Raw genomic sequence first — 20,070 nt, 5'->3', positions numbered from 1 at the left:
TTAAAAAATATCTTCTATGTGAGGAAGTGGGATGGTTGAGGAGGATAGGGGCAGAGGGGAAGAACAATGAAAGAGATCTTGATAGATGGAGCCACTATGGGTTAGGGAGAAACCTGGTACTAGGGAAATTCCCATGAATTCACAAGGAAGACTCCAGCTAAGATTCCTTGCAATAGTGGAAAGATCGTCCGAGCTGGTCTTCCTCTGTAATCAGATTGATAAATACCCCAACTATCATCACAAAGTCTTCATATAGCAACTGACAGAATCAGCTGCAGAGATCCACAATCAAACACTAGGCTAGGCTCCGGGAATCCAATCAAAGAGAGGGAAGAGGAAATATATGAGCAAAGGAAGTCAAAATCATGATGGAGAAATCTAGAGAAAGCTGAATCAAGCTCATGGAAACTTATGAACTCTAGACTGACAGCTGTAAAGTCTCCACAGGACTGAATTAGGCCTTCGTATGTGGGAGGCAGTGGTAATGCTTGAACTGTCTATGAGGTACCTGAAAGTTGGACCAGGATCTATCCCTTGTGTATGAGCTAGCTTATCGGAGCCATTCCCTATGACGGAATGACACGATCAGCCTTAATACGGGGGGGGGGGGAGGGCTTGGTCTTGCCCCAACTTAATGTCCCAGAGTTTCTTGACTCCCCATGGGAGCCCTTATCCTTTGGGAGGAGTGGATGGGGATGGGTTTGGGGGGAAAATATGGGGATGGAATAGGAAGAACTGTGTTGTAATGTAAAATAAAATTTAAAAAAAACATCTTCTAGAATTTCAAACTTTATATTTTCCTGTTTAGTAACAAAGCAAGGAACGCACCATACTAAGTATTCTATAAAATTTTGCCAACTGAGGTGATTTTTTTTTAAAAAAAATATGTACTCTTGTTACATAAGTATAAGTAGGTTAGACAAGATCCTAATTTCTTATGCACATTTGCAAGTCCATGAGCGACCAATTGAAGCAAAAGTCAACAAACTGCAGTCAACAGCCAAATCTAGGAGAAGAGTTGAGAATCTCAAAAACACCAAAAGAAAAAGAATACTTAATGGCATGTGAAAATTAAATTAAGTTCAAATTTTAGTGCCTATAAAGTTTTATTGGAACCCAGCTATACCCATTAGCTTGTGTAAGGTCTACAAAGCAAAGCTGAATAGCTGAGATGGAGGCCATGCTACCTGTAAGACTTAAACTATTTATTACCTGTCCTTTTATATAAAAAAATCTGCCTCTCATTTAAAGGCTGGCAGTAACATGTAAGAAAAGGAGAAATAAAAAGATAAGCATAACTTTGTAGGAAGATTTCTGGGACTCACCAAGCCAGGATCAGTCACCTGTTTGGCCCGCAATACGCCATCAAATCTTTGCTACAAACTGATTTTTTTTTAGCTGAATTAATTTGCTCCTGGGAAACATTATTCAAAGAGTCAGGGAGTGAAGTGGACACTATCGTACATGAAAAACTTGCTATAAAACTCCAAATGAGGTAACATTCAATACCACATGAGTTGAGGTGGGAAAGTGGATTTAAAGGACAGAATGAGTTCAATAAAGGTTCACTTATGTTTCTTCCCTCGCAAAAACCTGGGGCAAGAGAGAAAATCAAAGCCATACTTATATAAAATTTGCCAAGGAAACTAAATTGAGACCTATTGTAAACACCAGTGAGGATGGTGTAATTCCTTGACTTCAGAATGTAAACTACAGTTTCAATTTTATGATGTGTACCAAACAGTGCTCCATGTGTACAAAACAAATGGATGTGCACTCTCAAATGTTTTACTAGAAAATGTCTGAAAAATAGTAAATTCTCAAGTACATAATGTGCATAATGAATTAATTAACCCTCTTTGAAACATGATAATAGAGATGGGGATTCATATCCTGACGTGCCACATGAGAAAATGGAAAAGAAAAGAAGTTAGTCAGCCATGGTCACAAAGGAGAACCTCAGCACTGGATGTTAACCCAGCCTTGCCACATGTACTCTCTCAGCTCTTGCTGGCCCTGCTTGAAGATTGAGTTTTTATTGATCCGGGTCTTGAGTTTATTATCTGCTAGGAAATCGAACTCCAAGCACATACAGGTATAAAATGTGTTTGTGTTTCTGAAACAATAGTGATGTTTATAAGTTGTGGAATTGTCACAAACCTTTAAGCAGGGAGAACATTTATTGATCCAAAAACGTATTTTATTTTTCCTTATGCATAGGTCTGTGTGCACGGGGGTAGCTATACATGAGTGAAAGTTGCCGTGGAGTCCAGAAGAAGGTCGGGAAGTTCCTAGAGCTGGAGTTACAGACAGTAGTGAGCCACCAGACATGTGTGCTGGGAACTGAATTCATGTCTTTGACAAAAGAAATAGGATCTCTTATCAATTGAGCCATCCTTCCAGCCCCTGGAAGGGCATTTCTAAAAACATCTGTTGTTTCACAGAAAACTAAAACCTAAAAGGGGGGGGCATTTCTTGTCTAAGGCTACCCAACCACATCCTTTGAAGTCCATATAAAGGCAGAAACTTGCTTTGACTTCCTGGTCTCGTAAGTATTCAACATGCCTTCCCTTTCACTTTCGCAGTTACCTTATCCACCGACAAACACATTTTTTTAATGTCTAGTTCAAACTCACAGACCATTTTCAAACATATCCACTTCTGCTTTTGTGCTCACATGACTTCCACTATTTCACTGTTCTCTCTAATTAAACATTAGTGATTTTATCTCCAGGGTCTATTCTTTCAAGAATATATAGAGCCCTCCCTGCTCAGCCTGCCTCTTGCTTAACCCTCAGTATTGACAGCAATGAGAAAATGTGGGGCTCTCCCTTCTCTTCCTTTCCAACAAGAAATCCTGGCCAAATTACAATCAACTCTGTGCAGAGCCCCCTACCCGTGACAGCTTTAAAACGTCATACTTTATGAACCACCAAAGTTAGAAATGAATTTTTGTCTGACATGCCAGGCTTTTAACTCTTGTACCTGTGCCCAGTCCAGAGATCTTTGAAAACATGCTGAATACTCAGAGTTAACTGACAATGAATGAGGAAGAGAAATATTTATGACCCCACTCTCTCCAAGGCATGTAGAATTCCATATTTCAACATCTTCACATAGGTACTAGAGATAACTACTAAAATATTTAATATTAATAAATATTCTTTTGGAGTAATAAGATAGCCTCCTGCTTTCAAATAGGCTAACGATGCTAGGAAATTAAAGCCACCTATCTTTTCCAGGGAGGAACAGAAATCTTAGCAATGGTAATTATTAATAGTAATGTTTTTTAAAATAGGGCCTCACTAAGTATCCTTGACTGGCATAGAACTCATTGTATAGGGCAAGCTGGCCTCAAACTTACAAATCCACTAGCCTCAGCCTTTTGAGTGCTGTGATAGTAATAATTTTTGTCTTATTTTGTTTAGCCCTAACATACCTTTCTAGTATCTTTCAAAAGACTGAGAATTGAAACCTGGTACCCACATTCTAGAGTAACCAAAAAAGTTGAGAATATTTACTTCCCATAGCTCTGTAAGACATGGGAAGGTGCCATAGACTATTTAACAAAATCTTCAGTCTAGGCATGGGAACCTGCCCTTCAAGTTGTTGGTCAGAAGAGCTGAAAAGATTCTCAAAATAATATAGGTAATTGTCATTGCCATTGGCTCCCTTCCAGAAATTGATGGTAGGTCTCTTTTGCAAAAGACACCATGCACACAGGACACATGACTTGGAAGAATTGAGCTGGCAATGACCTGAAAGCCTCTTCCTTGTGAGGTATCCTTCAGAGTATCCAAAGGAGTTAGCTATGCAATCTGCCAAGGGAGGAAATAAATCAATAGTACTAGACAGCTGTAAGGATTTTGCATGACAACAATGACCAGAACAGAATGATATCCTCAAGGGTGCAATAATGATGTTTATCTTGGGAGAGGGTAATCAATAGCCATCAAAGTGGATTTAAGGTACCCTTAACAGGAGGGCATCTATGCCTGGTACTGCAAACCTGGCTAATTATCTGTGGATGGTGAGGTTAGGGACCCTAGAGGAGAACCTACTACCTTGATAAACAACTATAATTTTTAGTTGCTTTCTAAATACCTATCTTTTAACCCATTGATTAGTGTAACTCTCACTCTGCATTCAAAAATAATAAAAAAAACCCTTTTTTTTTGCAGTAGAGTGAAATCATCACAGAAAGTCACTACTGGTCAAAATGCAAAGATCAACTGATCTGGGCATGCCCAACCCCAACTGACAAATATACAACACAACTTTTGCACCCAAGACTCAGTGAGCACCAAAGAAGAGGAAATAGAAAAATAGTTAAAGCCATATGGGTAGGACATCTTCTGTGAGATAATGTCTTCTGTATTTGACAGGGAAGTTACACTCATGAAATCTCAACAATATGGTTGCTTAATCAAGACCAGTTCAATGGCAACACCAGTTGTCCTATCAGTGTGGACTTAGTAAATCTCACAAGACCTCAACCTCACTAATAAATTAATGGATATGGAGAGAAAAAGATTCATTTTTTCTCTGGGACTAGCTTTCTGATAGGTTATCCAATCTCAAGTGGTTAGCTGTAAACACATATAAAAAAGCAATATAATTCAAGAGGAAGAAGTCATGAATTTGAAAGGGAGTAGCAGGAACACAAGAGGAAATGGAGTGGGGAGATAGATTATTCAATCTCAACTGGTCATTTTTTGGGGGGGGGGTATTTTTGAGACAGAGCCTCTCTACATAGCTTTCCTGGCTATTCCAGAACTCACTATGTAGATCAGACTGGCTTAAAATAACCCTGCATCTATGTCTGAAGTGTTGAGATTAAATGGATGTGCCATTACACTTTGCAGCCAAAAAGTGGTCATTCTTAAATATATATCCATATGATCAACATATGGCTGGCTGTATTATGACAGTGTGTGGTGTTGTTGGTGTGTGTGTGTGTGTGTGTGTGTGTGTGTGTGTGTGTGTGTGTGATCATGCTACAGGAATTAAAGAAATCATGAAGTTCAAAGGGACTGGGAGAGGAGAGTGTGAAGGAGTAGGAGAGGGAAGAGCGGGGAGTGGAAATGATATAAATACAGTACTTGTGTGTGGAAATACTCCAAAATAGTAAAATAACTAAAAAATAAAGTAGCCAATTTGCTCCATGCCAGAATTTCTGCATGGAGCACATTCTCCACTCAGTGTTTTCTCATGCATAAACTTGTGCTGTGTAAAAAATGGTCTTTAAGCAGTTGCGCTGCATTTAATTTGTGTTATGGAAAAATGGTGAAATAAATTTGCATGATAATTTGCTAGCAAAATAAAACGATAAAACAAATAGCTGTTTTATTTGGTGATCTTCATTTTCTTAAATAAAATATCACTGAGTTACAGGAATTTGAGCGACTCCAGGGTCTAAATCATTTTTAAGACCTTGCTGGATTTCTCTGTTCTGAACATTGAATAATCCCCTCCGGTCCACATTGCTTGTCTTTTCTGCTGTCAAATAGTCTAGAATCCACATGATGGTAGAGATCCTGTCATGCAGTCCTGGCAGCTGCCCTTCTGCTTTCTTTCTTCGTTTAGTTCTAAATTCTCCAGAAAGCTGCTATGCAGGGTAGTATGATATGGCTCAATATTTTTTTCCTTTTACAATATAGATGATCTTTCTGTTTGTTCAAAGCAATCATTTAGTCACCTTGACGTCTAAGACCCAAAGGTGGCACTGATCATGATATAATCTATGTATTGTTTATTTGCTCACTTGAACTCATTTTCCATCTGGTATGGCTCCTACTATAGTGCCCTGGGCCTGCTGCCACAGTAGCTTTAGAATGCTACTCTGCTTCATTCCCTGGTGGGAAACCAGGGTGATCTGTGACAGGGAATTAGAAAGCAGGCGTGATTTACTGGAGAAGCTGGTGTGATCTGAGGTCCTTGGACAATGCATGCCTCCACTTCCTTTTCTAACAGCTGTTCTTGCCTAGGTACTATTCAGAAAGGGGGTGCTGCTTTGAGGCTCTTTCTAAGTGTCTAGGCTTATGCCCTTGGACCTTGGATCTCATGCCTGGCTATTATTGACAGCAGCAATTCTCCATGTGGGAGTAAAGTTGAAACCTGCAGCCCATTTTCAGTAATCACAAATGCGAGTCACCTCCTCACACTTTTGAGAAATGGAAGAAAAGAAAATGATAGCTTTTTGTTTGGAGTGTATTTCGCCCACCCGCTAAAATGATGCAACTGAAATCATTAGCATGACTGACTATCAGTGAGGAGAGCAGCCTAAGGGTACTACTTTCTACTTTTCCTCTAGTTGCCAAATATTCACTGCTGCTTCTCTTGTGCTCAGTATATTCCTCAGGAAAGGCTTTTTTTTTTTTTTTTTCAGATGGTTCTTTTGCATGAGCCAAGACTCTCTGTTTAGGTTCTGACTTAGAATTAAACTCTTCCAGACCAGGCCGAAGGAAGGAAAAACTCATTGGCAGGAAGCTCCTCCTTTGTGGGAAACCACGGCAGGGCTTCAAATTGTATTTAAAACTGGGTCTGCTGCCACAGTTAGACCATGTAGGGGCAGCTTCCCAGTGTCTCTTTGAGTGTGGGAATAGAAGCCTTAAGCCCCAGTGATTAAGGAGGGAGGGTCTTGATCGGGAGTTCCTGTTAGGCTATGTAGGCTAGGCACATTTGAAATCTATGCAGATAACAAGTAGGCTTCATCCCACGTAGTCAGTGTCTGCACCTGCTCCCTTTTGCTTGCCACTCTTTGGGGCCTATCTTTGCCATAGCAATTCCAAGGTAGATAAAAACTCAGAGGGAAACAACAGTTTTATTTTCCTCATCAGAGGACTGCCTTCAGGGCGTGACAGTTGGTCCAGAATCCCAAGATAAGTTGCATTTTATATCTGACTACAGTGAACACACTTCCTCTCTGGGGTTAAAGCCATGAAGCTTTAGCTAGGAACAATCTAGCATTCACTACATAGAACAGCCTGCGGACTCAGTTGGGGTTTCTCAACTTGTAACCTCTCTAATAAGGCCATTTCCCCCTCACTTGTTGAAAACAAGCAGGAGGGAAATTTAATTTTTCAAATCATTAATTTTGCTTCCGTTCCTAGGATCCACTGCACACCAAGCACCAGCTCGGACCACCTTCATCGTCGACACTGCTAGTCCAACCAGGGCAGCCAACAGAGCTCAGCAAAGAGAACCATTTGCCTCTTTGCTCTTATAGGTTCTACGACAGGGCTCTTGCTAATAAGTCAGTCCCTGGGATTACCCGAAAACCCTGGAAGGCTGCTGTCCCTCTCTTGGAGGCAGAAGAAGAAGGCAAATATCAGGAATGAGGAAAAGACCTTTTTACCTTCAGCGGCTCTTTTGAAGAAGACCTTGCAGCTGCCACAGGTGAGGGCTCCATAGTGACAGCCAGAAGCTTCATCGCCGCAGATGAGGCAGGTCTTCTGGGGTGGGAAGTAATAGTCGATGGGTAAAACGTGGTCCCTGGCACTGTCCAAACTGAAAAGACACACGCACACACACAAAACAAAGCAGCACATGTCAGTGGATGGCAGAACTCGAGGCAAATTCTCTGGTTTTCGGAGAAGCCGTACATATTTTATGCATCATTCTATGTATCGCCCATGTGAAGCTTAGCTTTTTTTGAGACCTTACCCGAGCACGGGTTTGTAAGGTTTCGCATGGCATTGATAGAACCCTGTGGATCCTGCCAAGGGATTAAACAATTTTCTCTGGGAGTAGTCAATCTCATGACCTCTGAATTTGTAAGGGGAAGGAAGAGGTCAGGAAATCTGAGGTACAGGTAACAACTTAATGTATTGCTCAGACATTTTTGGTCATTAAATGACATGAACTCAACCCTCTACCTTACTTCTCCCAAAGGGAGACCTATGATAAAACCATATCAAATACCAGAAGAATTTTTATGGATGTTAGCTCTTGGAGTCTTACCTGTAAAACAGGAACATTGTCACTGGTAGTACTGGGTTATTGCTATATGTGACAACATGAATCAACTGTGGGAGTTGCTCTTGAAATTAATATACAAGTGAAAGATAAATTAATATATCACCAGTTTCCATTGGTCTTTAAAATCAATTCCTTTGCTTTTCTTTGAGCCTCTCTGCATCACAGGTCCATGTCCCTGGCCCTGCTCTGTAACAAAGAGGAACCAAATTGCTGTGCCAGAGGCACATTTGCCTATGCTACTGTGCCTCAGATAGATGACAGTTGTCCACACTCTGAGCCATAGGACTACAACTTCTATGTTTCATCAGTACGTTTCTACCAAAAAAGGAAGGAAAATGAGCCATAATTGGAATCTACTTCTTGTGCTTAGTGGTTTCATCACCCCATAACAAGTAAGCAAAACAAGATTGTTCTCTCACTAGCATAGTTATTGTACAGTGGAAACAAGGAAGAGTAGGAAATGACAAGGTTAAAATGTTTTGATACCAAGCCACGTTTATCTAAATAGTTTTCCTTCCCCAAATTCTTCTCACTCTTCACTTTTGCTTTCTACTAATGGCGCTCTGGTTTCCTGCATAGCATAGTCCCTAGAATCCAGAAAAGCATTCAAACTTCTTCTCCCTCCACTTCTAAGGAGCAGCCCTGGCAAGGCATAAGCAAAGACAACTTTGGCTACAATTTCTAAGTCTCCAGGACAGGAATACTAACCTTTATTCAAGACCTGCGTACAGCAGAATGAATTTAAAATACTTGTACTCTAAATATGAAAATCAAACAGCTAGTTATGGTGTCCTGTATTCTCTTTCAAAAGCCCTCATTTCATGCCATTACTAAAACTGTAAATAGAATCAAGGATTGAAGAGCCACATGTTTCAAAGGAAAAGAGCCCATTTCAAATCCACAACTCAGCCCATTACAACGAACATCACTCACTGTATTGGTTAAAATGTCATTAAAATTGTGCCTTCATTCTCATTCCAGAAAGAAGCAGAAGAAAAATTTCATAATTTTCTTCCTCGACTTTTCACCGTTTTAAAGCCTCTCTGACTAATACAAGCAAAATAAAATAAAAAATACATGTAGTTAGGTAGTCAACATGTCAGACCATTTCATACGTATCATCGCCTTTAATTTTTCTCCCAAATTTTCTGGGTGACTTTAGATCACCTTCATATTCTGATGCTTAGAGTAATTAAACACATTTATGCAAAATCATAATCTAGTAAATAGAAATGCCAAGCTTCCATATCTGCTATGTCTGACTCCAAAAAGAAGATTCTTAATTACTGATAAATTATATAATATGACTGGCAAACTGTGTAATATGGTTGGAAGCTGAAAACAGGTAAATAGGTAGACTAGATAACTGACCCATGAGTGAGTCACAAGGTTAAAATATAGAGCTATAGTGGTGATTAGTATATCTTCTTTCCTTTTGCAACTCACCATCTACTAGAGCAGAAATTCAAGAGCCAAAGAAAAGTAAAATAATATAGCAAATAATGATTTCTGACTGCTCCATATAAGAAGACATGAGAGATGGGATTATATTTTAAGGATATAAGTATAAGTGACAATAGTAATGTCTGTTTTAGATACAAATTACATGTCACATTAACAAAGTGGAAAACATACATAAAACAGATGAGTAAAGTAATCTTTTAAAGAAGACTGTAAGAAAAGAGAGTTCAGGCCTGACATTGTGACACACATCTTTAATCCAAGCACGCAGGATCCAGAGGCAGGTAGATTTCTGTGAGTTCAAGGACAGCCTGGTCTACAAAGTGAGTTCTAGGACAGCCAAGGCTATTTAAACAACAACAACAACGAAACAAACAAACAAAAGAAAACAAGGAGAGGTGCCATTCAATGTGTATAAAGGTAAGTTGACAACCTTCCTCAAGACCCAGCAATACCACTTTTGGGTATATATCCAAAGGATGCTCAATCGTACCACAAGGACATGTGCTTAACTATGTTCCATAGCAGCATTGTTTGCCATACCCAGAACCTGAAAACAACCTAAATGCCTCTCGACTGAAGAATGGATAAACAGTGGAGTATTACACAGCAGAAAAAAATGACATTTTAAAATTTGCAGGCAAATGAATGGTTCTAGAAAACATCATATTAAGTGAGGTAACCCAGACTCAGAAAGAGAAATATCATATGTACCCAGTCATAAGTGGATTTTAGACATAAAGCACAGAAAACAAGTCTACAATTCACAAACCCAGAGAATTTAGACAATAATGAGGACCCTAAGAGAGACCATACATAGATCTAATCTACATGGGAAGTAGAAAAGACAAGATCTCCTGAGTAAATTGGCAGCATGGGGACCATGGGAGAGGGTTGAAGGGGAGGGGAGAGGAAGCAAGGGGAGCAGAGAAAAATGTAGAGCTCAATAAAAATCAATAAAAAAGGTAAGTTTGAAAGCTGTGCTATGCAAATTCTATCTAGGGTTACTACAGCACTGCACATTTCAGTTTTGTTATAAGGAGAAGTATTGTATTTTTATTAGAAAGTTAAAAAATACACATTTTTATCCACACCAAAATTCAAACTATACTGGTTGTTTAAAGCATCCAACCAAATGTGTATTCAAAAGAAGGTTCAAACAATCACCATTTTGTTAAGTAGATATGAACTTAATAAATAATCTTTAAATTACTAAGAGAAAATAGGGGAGAAAAATAATGAAGAGGATTTTAGAATCTGGATTTTTATGGACTACACTTTGATTAAAGGTTAGAGAAATGGCAGGTTTCAGCAGACAAATTTCTCCTTTCCCTAATCCCTTATCCCATCTCCTCTACTCGGTTCTCAAAATGTTTTCGATAGCAATTCTCCCACTGATTCTATCTTAGTGTGAATTAAGGGCATGCTGTAGTTTTGACTCACGGACTAAATTTGGGAGATGAAAATAAAAATTCTGACTGCAGTTCCTTCTTCAGATTGAAACTCCAGGAGGTACATGCATGCATGCTCATAGTAGCTTTGTTTTATAAACACATAAATGCCAAGTATCGACTGCCAGGAGAAAAGGGAGATGAAATCATGGCATATAAATTCAGTAAAATACAAGCCAGCGACGACAAGGTCTGACTGAAACCTCATAGGTAAATCTTCCACACTAAGATTTCAAACACCTAGCTAATAACTTGGTGCATTTAAATTCTGTTGTGTAAATTAAAACAAAGAGCCCAACATAATAATATTGTTGAAGGATGTATGTGAAAACGTTATCAAAATTGAAGTGCATAATAGCTCCCAAATTTAGGACAATGTTGAGCTCTAATGTATTGTTGGCTTCAAGTAGACTCATGCAATCATAAAGAAATATCACACCATACCTAGCACATGTCAGGTACCATTCTAGGCTTTGGAGGGTAGCGCAACAAGCTAAAGCAGACTAAAGTTTCAAGCCCTCACAGACCTTTAATTCTAGTAGTCTCAGTGGAAAGGTATTAATAATATTGTTAGTTCTTTAATTCGAGCACATTAGCACTCATTCGCTCATTGCTATGCATTTGTTCTTTCCTCTGATTGTAATAATAAATAATTAAATAAGAACTTGAAACCTTTTAATATCTTCCAAGTAGCACTCTATCACAAGCACAAAGGTTGCTTTGAGAACAAGTGCATCATGTTTCTCCCCAACTGCCCTGGTTTACATGCTTACTTAAGCTGCACTCCTAATTGAATAGAAGTGTATTGTCAGAAACTGTCAGCCTGAAAATGCCAGGTCAACCTTGAGGGAAGTTGGACACAGGGGCACTTAGGACTTAGATGTTTCGCTCCCGCTGCCTCTCTCCTCTTTCCTCCTCCCCATTCTTGCCCCCAAATAGGATTTTGAGATGCTTTGAGAATTGGACTCATTTGAGCAAGCCCACCAATGACTGTGGACTCAAGGTGAAAGACAAAAGTCTCATAGCTGTTTTCCTTGTTAGGTCCAGTAATGTTAGCACATTATGGCTTTGTGACCGGTCAGACCTGAGTTATACTCCATCCACCACCAAAGTTTGGACAAACATTGTTAAAAATCAGTTGACCATAAATGTAGAGATTTATTTTCAGATACTTATAGAGTTCTTATCTATCGTGAACATCGCCCTTTTTTATTTTTTTTACCGTTTGGTTAATTGTTGCCTATACATAAATTTTAAAATCAAATAATTTTAAGAGGCTAACATTCAGAGTAGAGAGAGGGGATAGGGAGAGAGAGAGAGAGAGAGACGAGAGAGAGAGAGAGAGAGAGAGAGAGAGAGAGAGAGAGAGAGAGATCCAGAACCAACCACTTTTATCTCAATTTTCCCCACCTCATTTTCCTTAAATTATTTCATTTTAAACATTTTTTAAAGCTTTATAGTAGGGTTTCCAGTCAGGATTTGGATTTTCCTTATTTGTTATTTTGAAGACTGTTTTTTTTCTGTTCTATGCTTCTTATATTTTATTAAGAACTTTATGGACAGTTTTTCAACTTCTGATAAGAAGGCAGGTAGGATTTTAAAATTATAATTAACACACTATGCAAGTAAGTAGATTTCACTGTGACAGTTTCCATACCTATATATATTGAGTTTGATCATATTGACCATCCTTTTAAATTCTATTTTTGTCCTCATTCTTAGCTGACATTTTGCTAGAGAGTTCCTTCATTTTTTAGGAATTATTAACACCTCAACACTATGAAGTCTTTTGAAACATGAACATGAGATGCTTTCTCATTTATTTCTACTCAAAATTATTTTCTACAGTGTTTTGTGATTTTCAGTGGACCATCCTGTACTTCTTTTGCTTATTTGTATTTTTCTATTTTGATGATAATAAATGATCTGCCTCTTCATTTTCTGATTATTCTTTCCAGAGCATGCAAATGCAGTTAGGTTTCAGATGTCAGTCTTTTATTCTGCAACCTGGCTGAGCTCATTGGATTATTTCTAGTAGTTTACTGTGAATTTCTTAAAATTAGTCTCTGTAAAATTATGATATCTGTGATTAGGGATAATTTACTGCGTTCTCTTTCATCATGATGCTTGTTACTTATTTTTCTGGTCTAATCACTGTGATTAGCATCTCTAATTGAATGGTAAATACGAATGGAGAGAACAGTCAGTCTTCTTTGTATTGTGTCCAGTTTACATATGAAGATTTCAGTCTCTGATTATTAAGTCTGATATTAGCTTTGCAGCTTTCATAAAGCATCCATCAGGTTAGGAAAGTTATCTATATGCCTAGTTTTCTGACTGTTTAATTAAAAGTTGGCATTAAACTTCAGATAATTTTTTTCTGTATCTGTTAAGAATTATTTAATTCTAGTATTTTCATCTTTTATTATTTTAGTTTGCTTTGTTGACACTACTAGAGGTTGAATTCAACATCTTATGCATGCTAAGTAAGTACTTCCCACTGAATTACATACCTATAATCTTGTCTTTTATTTTTAATATGGTACATCACATTAGTTGATTTCATTTGTAAAATGGAGCTCACTGGGACCTTGTGATAAATTCTTTCTTGTCATTGATTGTACTATGTTTTACTTTTTGGTTGACTCAATTTGCTAGTATTTTGTAGTTAATCTTTTTAAAAACCTAAATTAAAGGGGTTGAAAAGATGGTTCAGCTATTAGGGCACTGCCTTGTCTTCTAGTGGGTCAAGGTTGCTTTCCAGCATCCATATGGTGGCTTACAACCATCTATGACTCTAATCCCAGGGGATCTGATGTCCTCTTTGGACCTGCTTGGACAACATGCACACATGCAGATAAACTACCCATGCATGCAAAATAAATTAATGAATTTAAAATATCGATTAAAATGCAATATTTATCCAACGGCTTTATACATGATAGACAAGTTCTCTATTGCTAAGCCATACTCCCAACACAAGGTGCAGACCAAATCTGGAACTCATGATTCTCCAGATGTTTCCCTTCCCCTTTAGCGCATTCTTCTGGCATGCATTACTACATTATGCTTAATCCTTTTTTCAACATGTTTTCTAAAGTCACCTCTACTTTCACTGTTCAAATAAATAATTTGAATCTCCCTCTAAGGTTTAGGTGTGTCACATTTTCATTTGCATCTTGTTTAGGTATCTAATCTCACCTGTGTTTACTTCTTTGACCCCACATTTATTTGGGAGTATGCTGTTTATTTCCATTCACTTGTGAATTTTCCAATTATCTTTCTGTTATGGATGTCTAATTATTTCTATTATGATGAGAACTTACAGCATTTTTGAATAAATGTCCTTATATTGTCTGTTTTATTTGCAGAGTTCTGAAGAGGTTGAGTCTAATATATTTTGCTTATATTTTCATTGTTTTTATGACAGGGTGGATATATAAATATCTTTATTCAGCCACTCTGGATGTTTTCATATCTAAATTGCACTATATTGTACATGGTACGAAATTTATCTACACATACAATATATCATTAAAGAAAAGAGGTCTATCATACTCTTCACTCATGTATTTATCTATTAATTTTTATTCAATAACTCACATTATATGAGATAAATTTGATGAATAATGGCTATGCAAGGACGATAAAGGCACTGGACTTTATTCAGGGAGTTTTTGTAATCTCAATCAGGGTTAAGAAAAGTGCAAAATGTTACAAGGGAAATGCTGTAGAAGGGGCCAGGTTGGCTTAAAGGGGTGTGTTCACTGTTTATGATGTTGGATATTTTACTGTGGAATCTAGAGATCGGACGGTGGTATCTATGCTTTTAAACTGTAATTAAGCCTTAAGCTTGATATATACTAACTGCTTTATACAGTACACAAAGGTAAATAAAAACACTACCTGCTACTATGCATCAGCTATTTACAGTCTTTGTGGTTATTTCCATTTTCATAAAGCTTAAAGCACTGAAAAACACATCAAGATAGCTGGAATGATGACAGCAAGACTGTAATGTCAACATCTTGCCGATTTGACAGATCTATCCGTTTCTCCTGTTACTACTCTTAGAAATGGGGCTGAACAGATGAATGCTTATTATAGTCATATCCTTGCACTTCCCAAACCACATCTGCTGTCTTCTTTGAGCCAATTTTTTTTCCAACAGTTTTCCAGCCATCATAGCCAATCGGCCATGGTAGAATTAGCCAGATTGTTTCCTGCAGTGTCATCAAATCTTAGGGCAAGATCTGTTTCCATAGCTCATTTCCGGAATACATTGCCAATGAAACAGGAAATGGAAAGCATGCAATCAATTAAAAATAAAGCACTTAATTTCAGCTTACATGTTAAATCTTTCTGGACTAGAATGTTTCTCACATCTTTCATTTTAATTTTGAATAATAATAAGATGATTTGCAGGGGGTTTGCTATGTGCTATGAATCAGCAAAAGTGCTTAATTCTCACCATTATTACTGTAGGCTAGATAGGCTATCTCTATTTTTAAAATGAGGGAGTCAGAGGAACATGACCCATTTGGTGATGCCTTCAAATCACATAGCCAGTAAGGGGCAGAGCTAGGATTTTAACTTAATGGTTTTTTTTTGCTTTTTTTTTTTTTTGTGTGTGTGTGTGTGTGTGTGTGTGTGTGTGTGTTGGGTGGCTTGAATATCAGATTTACATAGGCTAAAGTAATCTGAGAACAGGAGATTGAACTGGAGGCAAGATTTGAGGCATTTTTTTTATTAATTTAGTGATTGATTCAAGAAGTTCCAGTTGATTGTGGGTGGTACCACCCCTGGCCAAGTGGTTCTGTGGCATATAAGAAAACAGGCTGAAGAAGGCATGGAGAGCAAGTGAGTGAATCATAGTCGATCATGGCTTCTGCTTAAGTTCCTGCCTCTAGGTCCCTACCTTACTTAAGTTCCTACCCTGACTTGCCTTAGTGATGGACTGTTTCCTGGAAGTGTAAGAAAAATAAATCCTTTCCTCTCCAAGTTGCTTTTAGTTGTGGTGTTTTATGACAGCAGCAAAAGCCCTAAGACAGGCCTACAAATTTCATAATTTCTTCTTGTGCTATATAGCATGGGCTCCCTAAACCGCTGCATAACAACTAAAAATCTTTTAGTCCAGTCTATCTTAACTCTTACCCACACAGTAAACTCATATGGGAGCTTCCTCAAATTAACCAATGTTCTTACTCTGATTTAGAAAACTTCAGGGGGGACTGAGCACCCATTTTTCCCCAAATTTCCCCAAATGCTTTAATGTCCAGAAATGTCTGAACCTTGTTCAACTCTGTCTACACCTATTATAAAATTTTGGGCCCAGAAAGGGACAGAGAATTGATGAGTATAAACAGCTATCCAGAAGCAGACCTGCCACTAGAATTTAGGTGTTACAATTCCTATGCTAGCGTTCTGTTTTGGAGTAAGAGCTATAGTCTTAAATTTAAGTTCTCTGTGAGTAAGAAACAGGGAACCTGCAAAAAAACTCTGTATGATAACCCACATAATGTAGTCACTCAGCTATATCCCAGAGAATTTCTAAAAAATATTAATAGCATTAAGCAATGTAAGTGCTACCAAGACAGATGGACTTAGTTAACAGTGATTGATCTCCCTTGTGTGTGTCAGACACAAAGCATAGTGATCCAGGGACCACTCTGGTCTGTAACATTTGTTCTGAATGACAGTATGCCTCCACAGATCCTAAATCCACAGATAAGGCAAATGAAGCACAAACTTCAGTACATTTTGAAAAAGTGGTAGTAGCATTGAAGGAGAAAAGAGTAAAGTCTAAGGAACAGAGAGTTCTGAGCTTGAATGCCACTATTCCTGATCACTAGTCATGTGATTAGTTTCTTTAACTATAAAATGAGGAGCATAGTATTCTAAACTCAGAAGCTTATTGTGGCAATTACATCAGACAATACATGAGAAAGGGCCCTGCATACCCCAAATACATTTTAACTTCTACCTGTTTTCACCATCCCATTTCAACTTCCCCTTGAAAATAGTCTATAGAATCTCATACTGTACAGCAATTATGCAGCCTCCTATGCCAGACACTACTTAGCAGCAGTCAGTAGAGATACTAGACATTGTCTGAGGCAGGGAAACACAGATAACGTGGCATACAAAGTGCGAAAAATGTTCAGCCACATGTCTCTGTGCCACTGAAACTTAAAGAAGACAGACAGCACCATGTGAGCAGTCACAATTTGTTAACAATGAAATGTTGATTAGATTTCAATCTCAATTTTAAACCAGGAAGCCAAGGTTGGGCACTTCATGTTGGCTCAAAGAACGCACAGGAGCTAGGAAAATAAGTCTATTGTATCACTGAACCACAACAGAACAGAAGTTACTTTGATCTCTTAAACTCCAACACAAGGAAAGTATCCTGTTCCCACAAATAACAGACTTATTTTTATTGTGGGAAGGGGGATTATTGGCAGTGATTAAAAATCCCTGACAGCATTTCACTCCAGGATACATTACAATAAATAACACGATAGTAACACCTGACATTTAATAGGTGCCTGTAAGAACCAGCTGGAAGACTTTGAAACATCATCTCTTTTTAATCTTCAGAACAAATCAGCGAGCTACAGCTCATGGATGATTCTGCCCAAGACACACAAGCAGTAAATGGTTGCCCTATACTTTGAACTCTCAAGTCTTTCTGATTCCAAAGTTACCCATTAGGCTGTAGTCTCTGTAGCAATCTATGGTGACTCAACCCAGAAAATTTGAGTCATTTTGGACTTCATGTACTCCACATCCTCAATGCAACCCACCTGCCACCATTCCTATCAGTTGATCAGTGACTAATATCTGTTAATTTTACAGCCGAAATAGTCACCAAAGGCACTCAGCTTTGCCTTCAAAATAACTGTAACTGCTTTATTCAAGTCTTTCTGCTTCTTGCCTGATCCTCACCCAGGACCCCAGTGGCATTCTCTCGAAAATATCTGCTTCTGTAACTATGTACTCTAACAGCTCTCAATGACTCATGTGAGTGGCTCTAACTCATTGCTACATCACAAGGGGAGCTTATTAATGATATCATTACTGAGTTCAGATTCTTCTCAGTCGAGAGTTACAGGTCAAACCTGAGTGTCTGTCATTTTATTAAATGCCTAAGTGAAAACCACATGGTCTATAGCACATAAATTCAAGCTTAATTCTAGTTCTCAGGTTCGCCCCTTCCAAAACCTCTTCCATATGATCTTTCAGGGGTGTGAAGACACTGCACTTCCTCATGCAACTGCCATTACAAGCACTTCTGCTTTTACTTACACGGTCACTCCTTCTAACTGCAACACTTCACCCTGCCCTTGACCCACTGTCTCTTTCATAACATTATGCCATTATGTAGGCCTCAGTGGATGAGGCCAACACCTCCTCCAGGAAGCCTCCTCTGATTCGATTTCCTCAGAAACAGCATGCTCTTGTCCTCATTTGTGCAGTAGAGCTCTTTCAAAAAACCGCTATCTCTAGATCACATAACCTATGCAAATGTCTGCTTTCTACCCAGCATCTGACCAAATGCTGCTGCTTCTCTTTTTTCCTTTTTCTCTCAAGGAATAGAAAAGTGCTTATTTAGGGACATGCTGTGGGAAAATGGTCTATATCCTGTCACTTGTGTTTTAATAAAACACTGATTGGCCAGTAGCCAGGTATAAGGTGTAGGTGGGGGCAACCAGGCAGGAAGTAGAGGCTGGGCAACAAGAACAGGAGAATTCTGGGAAGAGTAAAGAGTAGGTCGGCAGTCATCAGCCAGACAGAGAGGAAGCAAGATGAGACTGCCTCACTGAAAAAGGTGCCAAGCCATGTGGCTAATATAGACAAGAATTATGAGCTAATATAAGTTATAAGAGTTAATAAGAAGCTTGAGTTATAGGCCAACCAATTTATGATTAATGTAGAACTTTGTGTGTTTTTTTTGGGACTGAATGGCTGTGGGATTGGGCAGGACAGAAACTTCTATCAGCAGGGACAGCCGTGCTATCTTTCAAACAGCACCTAAGTGTGAGGACTAAGGCAGCCCCTGAACAACTTTTGAGTCCTACATTAAAATGCTACTAAATCATATCAAACACCAAAGATTCTATAATATCCATCTAGTCTCAGTCTTGGCCATGAAATTCCCACTCATAGCTAAGCCATATTTCTCAGATTATTTATTTCTCTCCCTTGGTAGAAATGGAGAATAAATACTTTCTGTGCTCTTCCAAATAACCATCTCTCTTTGTAAATTACAAGAGACACAAAGGTGAACAGAATTTAAAATAGTATAAAACCTAAGAAAGTACCCATGTCATCTTGGTGTTTCAGAACTAGGTACTAGGGAAGTGGCTTGGAGCTGGTGACCTGTCATTGTTAAATAAACAAAAACAAACAGTTTAACTTGGTGAACAAGCAGTTTCCATTCTGTAAAGTGATCATGTGGCCCCTGGCATGCTGCCTTCATGGTTTCATCAGCCCCAAAATAAAGAGACAAACTGCTGCTACAGAGAGCCTGTTTTCCCCTTATGGGCAGGGTCTCCTCTCCATCTGTTTCTACTGTAGAATCTGCCTAACTATACACATTACAAATTATAAGGCACTAGGAATTTCCCACCACGTGACCAGTTGTCTTGTTTCCTGATCCTCAGTTTTCTCATTTTCTAAAACCTGTATTTGTAAGTCAGTGCAAGTACATAATGTGTAGTCATGGCATCTGTAGAACCAACTGATGAGTCAAAGAGATGCGACAAAATAAGCCTGAGGAGGTTAAATGTCCCTTTAAAATAGAACAGAAAGAAGCAAGGTTACAATGTGAAGTCCTGCCAATGTAGCAGACTGCATCATTGTACATGGAAAACAAGGGGTTTCATTAGAAACTTTTATTTGAAAGAATTGGCAACAATGGTTTATAGCACTTCACCAATAAAAAAATACTTGAACATTTATTCTCATTCATTCTGTTAATGAAATTTTATTTGTCCTCTCCATAAGCCAGGCACCATTAAAATGAGAATACAGTGGCAAACATGTCAGATAAAAATTCCTGACTATCTTAAGGTTTCCACTTGTATGGGTGGTATACAAAACAAGTACAGAAAGTTGAAACAAATAATTTCAGACACTGCTAAGTCCAACATTCCTCCCACAAATATTTTCATTC

The 20,070-nt window shown here is 38.4% G+C and overlaps 1 protein-coding gene across 1 annotated transcript in view; it reads right to left on the bottom strand.

Annotated features, from left to right (window-relative positions):
- The window catches only part of LOC121441928 (androgen receptor-like), a 77,542-nt gene extending 69,992 nt beyond the window's left edge, over positions 1-7,550 (bottom strand). The window contains 1 exon segment of the mRNA XM_041643330.1: positions 7,358-7,550. Within this exon segment, the coding sequence (XP_041499264.1) occupies positions 7,358-7,550 (193 nt within the window).
- Between the last annotated feature and the right edge of the window lie 12,520 nt (positions 7,551-20,070).

Source organism: Microtus oregoni, unplaced genomic scaffold (assembly GCF_018167655.1).
Source record: "Microtus oregoni isolate MIOR12 unplaced genomic scaffold, Mior012 000084F_ref0000050, whole genome shotgun sequence".
In the NCBI taxonomy this organism is placed as follows: Eukaryota; Metazoa; Chordata; class Mammalia; order Rodentia; family Cricetidae; genus Microtus; species Microtus oregoni.
The sequence above is the reverse complement of the archived record's forward strand: the minus strand, read 5'-3'. Positions and strand labels throughout refer to the sequence as shown.